Here is a 9,017-nt window from a genome sequence, read left to right on the forward strand (position 1 = left end):
AGACAATGGCCGATAAATTGATGTACATCCCAAATTATGATACACAAAATTACCCATTTTGTAGATTAAAATTAGTGGTTGAAACGTTTAAACGCTCAACTTATTTAACCAACCAATCCAAAATTTACTAAAGTCCCTAAAGTTGTTAAGGCAACGAATAAGAAAACATTTTCAAAAAACTTTGGGGACTAGTGTAATAAACAGCCCATTGTCCCCTTGGTAGCTGGTAGCTGGCAAGAATTGGGGGAAAGAATGGGATGTAGGTAAATCTAACTTTCATTATCCCCTCCAACCCAAAATTGAACAAAGTATAAAGTTTCTATATTTCATCTAATTTTACTGCAAGCTGCTGAGTCCCTAGCATCTAGGGGCTATGTATTTTATAGGGGTTTTTACCAACTAAACGAACGTCTAAAATATCTTATTAAATTATGAAGTTTGGCTAAAATGTAGAAATATTTTAGCTGTTTATAGAAATCACCAAAGTTTTAATAAGACAGACACATTGCAAAAAAAAGTTTAAAAGACAATTTTGTTTTGCAGCCATTCTATAAATACGTCTGTCTGTTTGTACTACGCTTCCTTTGTTCGATATCTTTTGATTTCTAATATAAAATGTTGAACCTTGTTGCGGTGCTTATAATTTTAGGGATCTTAAGGGATAAGATATTGGACAATAAAATGAAGTACCACCTAGTTATCTATAATACAAAGTAGAATGATGTCTGTCTGTCCGTCCCTTAAGATCTCGGTAACCATTGAACCGATCGGATTCTACTCTTCAGGGAATATACCTACTGGTCCTGTGGTGGTTTTAGGCTATTTTCTTGAGGGGTGGGACACCCCCAACCGCCCCAAAAACAAAATCCCCCAATTTTTTTGCCCCTTCTTGCCCCCACCACCCTGGTGAACGAATTGCCCCATTTTGCCCCCTCACTTCTCAAAAAAGCAATATTGTCCCACAAGATCAAGAATGAATGAGGTTTTTGCCCCCCCCCCCTTTGCACGCCACTGCTCTAAGACCATGGATTTCACTTTGAGTGAGTTTGAACGAAGACCTTAGTTTCAATGACCATTCATCCTAAATGCCAAGATTCACATTTTATAACCTTTAGAATTAACTTTTCTACTATCTAATGGGTCAATATCATGGTTATTTCATATTTTGTACTTTTTGGTCGTTTTATATACTAACTAGCGGCTTCGCCCCTAGCCTCTAGGGGCTGTGCCCCAAGAGGTTTGATCAACCTAATTTTTCGTATTTTAGATTTAAAAGGAAAAAGTAAAAAAAAAAATTTTTTGGGGGGGTGTTTTTCATTTTTTGGGAGGTTGGGGGTGTCCCAAACCATCACAGGACCAGAAGGTATATTCCCTGAAGAGTAGAGCCCAATCGGTTCAGTGGTTACTGAGATCTTAAGCTTCAGACGGACAGACGGACAGACAGACGGACAGACGGACAGACAGACATCGTTCTACTTTGTATTATAGATATACTTGGGGCAGAAAAATAGCCTAAATATTTGCGCACCTATGTAAACCTATCCTAAAAGGGATAACTCAATCATCAGTTTTGTAATTAGATCTTAAGCTTATGATAAAAAAAACGAGACTTCTAGGGGGCGTAGCCGCTAGTATTAAAAACACAGTAAATATTCAGATAAATATAATTTAAGGAAGAAATATACAAATATATATGAAGCAATAAATGAAGAAAAAAAATATTTAAATTTGGCAAACTTAAGGTTATGCCAATGAAATTCATTTCAAGTGGCCTGCTTGGATATGCACCTCCGCATGGGTTACTGACATCTTGGATGGTTTTTATACAGATGACAATTTATAGGCCCGGGACCATCTCTTATTGCTTCTCCTCTAGCTGACCGCTTTCCCCTCTGACATCTTGGGTAGTTGGGGTATAGTGAACAATCAGGAAGGCCAACTATGACTGATCTTTTTCCCCTATTGCATTTGGGGTGGTTAGGATTCTCATAACAGTTGGGCAGACCTAAGATAGCGTCAGCTGACCGTTTTCCCCTCTGACATCTTGGGTAGTTTGGGTAAAGAGAACAATCAGGGAGACCAACTATGACTGATCGTTTTCCCCTGTTGCATCTAAAATAAAAAGAACATTTAGTATTCATATTCAAGACAAAATTTCGCATATAGTTTCATTTTATATAGGGATTTTTAATACTTTTAAAACTGTTACGTGGCATCTTTAGACAAAGTACGCATATACATTCAAATTGACTCGCATACATAAAAAAAACTATCTCTCTGGATACTGCAGTGGTGTTTATTGACAGAGTTTGCACATTTCCCCATACAGTGCAGTGCTATCAGGTAGGGAGGGAACATTGGGCTGTTAATAACACTAGTCCCCAAAGTCTTTTTTGTTGGCTTATCAACCTGGGGACTTTTATTAAATTTTGATTGGTTGGTTCATTTAGTTGAGTGTCCTAACGTTACAACCCCTATTTGTAACAGGTAATTTGTGTATCATCATATTGTAGATGTACATCAATTGATCGTCTATTGTCTTAACCCTTTAGAACTCTACAATGCAATGAAATTTGCAATGGTACGTACCTTGGATGGTTAGGGTATTCATAGCAGTTTGGTAGTCCCAGGTTGGATTCTGCTATCAGGATAATACCGGAACAGGCCAAAACCAGTATTGCTGTGCGCATTCTGAATTTATCAAATATATTATGACCCAGGGATCTAAAGGGATAACACAATGGCCGATAAATTGATGTACATCGCCAATGTTAATACACAAAATTACCCCTTCTATAGATTACAATTCATGGTTGAAACGTTTTGGCACTCAACTGAATGAAACAACCGATCAAAAATTCACTGAAGTCCACAAAGTTGCTAAGTCAACGAATAAGAAAATGTATTGTAAAACATTGGGGACTAGTGTAATAAACATACCATTGTCCCCTCTCTCTTTGATTATAAACGATTATAACCTGTTGTAACTTACAAAATTACCTTTTCTGAAGATCAAAACAAATGAAAGGATTTTTCTTTAAACTTTGGGTAACAGTTAAATCTATATTCCAATGTCCTTTTCTTCCCTGTGCAACCCAATAGTATAGAAAATTGCCCGAGAGAGAGAGAGGGACAATGGGCTGTTTATAACACTAATCTCTTTAGTATTTCAATAACGTTTTCTTAGTCGTTGGCTTAACCCTTACAGATCGGGCACCAATTCCCACCTTTATAGATCGGATGGGAGGCTTTACTAAACTTAAAAAGTCATGACGTCACAGATCTCTATCTTACCTACAAAAAAAAACATTGAAAAAATATTAAAAATTTAAATAAAAAAGTCTACTTACTTTCAAAACCTCTTGATTGGAATAATAGAACAACTGACTTTATAACGTATTTAATCTGCTTTAAATAGAAAATTTAAGCTCCGCCCATTTACCCTTCCTTTTATATCAACTGTAAAAACGTGATATTAAATACTTTATTTAAATTTTTAAAGGGGTCTAATAGTTATTTCTCGTATCGTATTATAAACGGCTTTCCGCGGATATAGAATGTACAATTATAAGATTAAAACTAGTTTTTTTAGCCCCGTGGTGCCGAAGGCACCGGCTAAAAAACTAGTTTTAATCTTATGATTGTACATTTCTATATTCGTAGAAAACTGGATATAATACGATGCTAGACATAGTTTTTTCGTATTCATGAGAACCGGTTCCTATCCACCGGATTCAAATGAATACGAGAAAAGAAATTAATTGGGTAATCTACCAGGGAGGGAGGGGCTGTAAATTATACTGGTACCCAAAGTTTTATAAATATGTTCTCTCGAAACAGAATAAAGTCTCCAATAAATAATGGCGTTATACAATACAAATGACCAATGATAGCAGGGGCGTCCAAGCTTTTTTTTTGGGGGGGGGTAAAAAATTTTAGGGGGGGGGGTAATTCGTGTTTGGGGGGGGTAAAATGGCGCGCGAAGCGCGCCGAAATTTTTTTTTACCCCCCCCAAAATTTTTACCCCGGGGGTAAAATTTGATTGGGGGGGGTAATTACCCCCCCTAAAGTCTGTTGGGGGGGGTAAATACTCCCCCCAAAACTGTTGGGGGGGGTAATTACCCCCCCCAAACTAATTTACCCCGGGGGTAAAATTTTTGGGGGGGGTAATTTAATTATGTAAAAAAAGCACCTACCTAATCTATTAAGTTAATAAGTACTATCTTATAACATAAAGTAGTAAGTAAGGTTTATTTGACTATAGCTTCAGATTTCATTACTTTTAATACTGAGTTCTCCTTATTAGGAAAGCTTCACATAGATCCCATGATGGTTCCACACTATTATAGGTCAATCCTTTGAGTGGTTTTAGGCTATTTTTCTCCTCCCTTTTTACCCTTTAGAAAACACGAGTTCTTAGATGCTAAGGGCGCCACTACTATTCAAATATATAGTAGTATCTCATTCACATAAAAATACAATAATTAACTCACTAACCAATGAACCAATATGATTTTACTTTAAAGTGAAGCGTCTTATAGGTCCTGGTAAGTTTTATAACTACTTTTGAGACACCCTGACATCCTCCCAAAAGAAATCGCCTATAGAAATTCTTTTTCATTATTTAATGAAATATTTAATTTAGTTAGGTATCTATTTTATGGAATCTTCAGTGCTTTACAATTACATCATAGATCCCCGGGATGGTTTTAGCCCTTATAAAGGCCCAAGCAAATAAAACATGATCAAACTATTAAATTTTTTGTTATCATGGTTAAGAACTGTTTTAACTGGTTGGACAGTAAAATTTTTTTTTAAGAACATTCAATTTGGGGGGGGTAAATACCCCCCCCCCAAAATTTTTTTTAAAGAACATTTATTTTGGGGGGGTAATTACCCCCCCCAAAATCGTTTGGGGGGGGTAAATACCCCCCCCAAAATCGTTGGGGGTGCCTACGGCACCCCCAAAGTAGGGGTAATTTTTTTTTGGGGGGGGTATTGTTCGCAAAATTTTGGGGGTGCCTACGGCACCCCCAAAATCGTTTGGGGGTGCCAAATGGCCCATTACCCCCCCCCTTGGACGCCTATGAATGATAGGCCAGTATACATTGCAATTGATAAATGGTAAACTGTATACTAGCCTATCATTGGTCATTTGTATTGTATGTCGTCATTTCTTATTGGAGACTTTACGCTGTTTCTGTTCTATAATTCATTGGCTTTAAGTCTTTTGTTACTTTTGAAAAGAATATTGATTGGTTGGTTTAATCTAGCAATGTCTAACCAATAAGTTCAATCAAAAGAAGGGATAATTTTGTTTATCATTATTTGGGCTGTACAATTACTCAATAGTTACAATAATAGCGTAAAAATTATCCTCTCAATCCTGATAAATCCAGTTATTGGCTAATTCTACAAATTTAAATCTCCGCCCATCAATTAAACAAGGGAGACAACATCCATAAGAGTGAAGCCTTACAAATAACTAATAAGACAGTTGGACAAAATAACATTAACAATTAGATAGTGGACGAAGTGACTTTCAGGGAATGAATATCGAGTTGATGATTTTTACCAGATTGTTACGGGAATCAGCCTGCAAGGTCTGACATTGTTAGAAGAGAACGGTCCTAACATTAACCAAATTAACTGTTAGTGACATCAGTTACTGACGGAACGACCGACCATAATTATAGAAAAGCCAAACTTGTAGGAAAATAATTTTAAATCCGATTGTCACATGTTTTGGGTTGTATTGAGGCTACTCTACAACTATCCTTGCCTGTACGTCTGTCTATTCGTTGTTAAAGTTGTTGTTTACACATTTTGTCCGTCAGTCTGTCTGTAATACCCTGCCCTGGGTGTCACCACATTATAATGGCTGTAATTTCTTGCGAATATTTGCATCCCCAGCCGGAAAGTCGAGTTACTATCGCGCTACAATCGCGTGCGATATCGTAGAGCAATCGCACATGAGTTCTTACGATATCGCTAAATAGTTGTCCAACTCACATCGATGATATGCATACGATAAATGCGAAAAGGTCCTTACAGATGCGCGATACACTTACAAAATCGTACACTCTGTAATTCACATTGTCCATTATGTGCTGTGCTTTGCTACTTATGCTTATTTTTCATTTGGATCACCAAAATATGGTTATTTCTACTGGTAAAGATGGGTCAGAAAATTTAAAAAACTTCAAGTATCCATATCAATAGATTCCAAGCGGATAAAAGTTCAGGTTCAATTCTGCTTTTGAGAAATAAACCTTCTGGTTTTACACTTTTTTTCTTGAGAGGCAGAACACCTCCTCCCCAACTTCCTCTATCCCACTTGCAAATAATCATTAAAACTTAGACCCAATCAAATAACCCCTTTTATAGTCACTGATAATTTGTACGACCAAATCAATACACAATTATAAACCCCCAACGTTTTAAAGCCAACAAATATCAGAACAAGTTTACAAACGAGTTATCAGTATTAATTTACAATCCAATGTACACTCCCTCCTAAGAATATTTTGTATCTTCGCTATTTGTCTCTATTTGATTATAAATTCATTATAATGATATATTAATGTAACTAGATTCTTTTATACAATTCTTCATTTAACAAGGATGACAACATCCATAAAAGCGAAGCACTGAAACGGTAGGACAAACGGACATTAACACTTGTACAGTGTCAGAACTGAATAATCATAATATAAATGTATAAGAGTCAAAGCAAAAGTAAATTTGTTGATAAACTGCTTGATTCAGGACAATGTTTATGGACATACTTACATTTTTAGGAGTTGATTATAGAGTTGCTTTACTTATTACATTATACTTTATTGTCCCAGGAATCAATATACCATAAATCAGTTCAATCAGATGATTAGATCACATAAAAATTTGTTGTTAAAAAAGTAAAAAAATCAACATGTTTAAAATGGACGTACGGACAATTTGGTAATGATTATAGAGTTGCTACGCTTTCTAAATCGTACCTAACTATTGAAGGAATCACCATGCAAAATTTGAAATCGATAGGACAATTCTAACATGCCTAAATTAACAAAAAAAGCTATCCGTTACGGACGGACGGACGGACCGACCCTTAAAAATTAAGAATGTGCATATTTTTTGCTATGAATTTTTTGGGGTTTCCTGCAAAGTGCCAATGAGGGCATTTAACCCCTCGCCCCATTTATTCTGAGAAATGGATTATATTGGGGAAGGGGTAGTATTAGTTTGTTTGTTAGGTTAGGTTATATAAATAGGTTGGGTTCCTCAAGGAAGTAACGAAAAAAATATTTCACAGGGAATTGAACGATTTAAAGCTCTTTGTATTAAAATGTTAGTTTATATTTTTCATAATTTCCAACCTTTAACGTCAAGCTACAAATTTTTTGTAATAAGGAATTTTTAGTTGTTTTTTAAGGTAAATGTTCTATGAAAATCTCAAAATTGCATCCATAAATCCTTATAATAAAGTAATAGGATGTCTTTTTGTATTGTGTTTGTATGTTTGTAACAAAGAATATCGCTTACGGCTGAACCGATCGGGTTCTCCTTAACAGGGTAGGTCCCGGGAAACTTTATAACTATTTTGGGGGAGGGTACTACCACCCTTCCAAGAGAAATAACAAAAAAAAATTTGCGTAGAGTCTTGAACGCAACATAGACATAGACAATTATTTCTTAAATTACATATTTGAAATAATAAACAAACATTTAAAGTGCCACTAGAGGCCTCTAGGGGCGTAGCCGCTAGTGACAAATATGTAAAAAAATACAGAACATTCATTACATACAAGCCCTAAGATTTGTGTGTTGAAATAGAAACTTGATATATCAATAAATTTCAAAAGCCATGCTTTTATACAATCAAAGTTTGTACGTCCTTTTGTGTGACCGTAAAAAATTATAGCTACGCTACTTATAAACATAATTGTCAGGGATCTAAGGGATAAGACAATGGCAGATAAATTGATGTACATCACCAATGATTATCCCTTCTGTAGTTCAAAATTAGTGGTTAAAACGTTTCAACACTCAACTTAATGAATCAGACAATTAAAATTCTTTAAGTTCCTCAAAGTTGTTAAGGCAACGAATGAGAAAACGTTATTATAGGGCTTTGGGGACAAGTGTAATAAACAGCCTATTGTCCCCTCTCTCTTACATAATTGTCCTTGTCTTAAAATGCACAATTCCAATAAAAGATTTAGAATGATAAATAGCTCTATTTTGGAAAATTATCTTAAATTAATAGCCGTGATAAAAATATGTGCAATTTGATAGTTTTAAGTGCAAATACTAATGTTTACAAGACATATTACGTCCAAAAGTAGCGCAGCAATAGTCAGCTATATAATTTGGATAATAAAGAACAGCTAAATAGTATACAAATTGAACTGTTGTATGTAATAATTTAAGGCATATTAAAAGATTTGTAGCCTTATTTCTAGAAAAGTTATTTATCGCATTGTATTATACACAGCTTTCCGTAGATATTAAAATGAAAAATTATAATATTATGATAAGTTTTGTTAGCACCGAGAAGCCCAAGTTTGATTTTTAAGATTCGTGGAAAATAGTCTGTTATAAGATGCTATACATGATTTTTCAGTATGGTTGATAACCGGCTCTAATCCAGCGGATATTGATCGGTTTTGAAGCCATACTGAAAATTAAATTTTAATTATGGTAGACAGAATAATATAATTGTAGAGTAGCTATGCTATTAAATTAATTACCACTAAAACACACATAATGAGATTGTTAAGCACATTAAATACGGGTGTCTATTCATTTTCGCATATTTTCACAATAGCTTAGTGTTTTTTTATGTTTCAACAATAGACATACTATATCTAGATTACGCTTTTGACCCGATTTTTCGTCAAATCTTAAAAGGAACATTATTAGCAGACGATAGTATTGTTTACTTTCAACTCAAGCTGAGGTGGATTCTTTAAAAAAAAAATAGACTTGCTACTCGCTGGTGAGGCAAATCATTTTTG

The 9,017-nt window shown here is 35.1% G+C and overlaps 1 protein-coding gene across 1 annotated transcript; it reads right to left on the bottom strand.

Moving 5' to 3' along the window:
* Positions 1 to 1,650: 1,650 nt before the first annotated feature.
* On the bottom strand, positions 1,651 to 3,385 carry LOC145305816 (uncharacterized). Its single transcript, XM_080147641.1, has 3 exons — positions 3,351 to 3,385; positions 2,590 to 2,691; positions 1,651 to 2,112 (listed from the first exon to the last, which is right to left on the bottom strand). The coding sequence occupies exons 2-3, from the start codon at positions 2,688 to 2,690 to the stop codon at positions 1,800 to 1,802; spliced, it is 414 nt and encodes a 137-aa protein (XP_080003767.1). The 5' UTR covers position 2,691; positions 3,351 to 3,385; the 3' UTR covers positions 1,651 to 1,799.
* Positions 3,386 to 9,017: the final 5,632 nt, after the last annotated feature.

The sequence above is a fragment of the Acartia tonsa genome, chromosome 14 (genome assembly GCF_053477335.1).
Source record: "Acartia tonsa isolate MP-2025a chromosome 14, ASM5347733v1, whole genome shotgun sequence".
NCBI classification, from domain to species: domain Eukaryota; kingdom Metazoa; phylum Arthropoda; class Copepoda; order Calanoida; family Acartiidae; genus Acartia; species Acartia tonsa.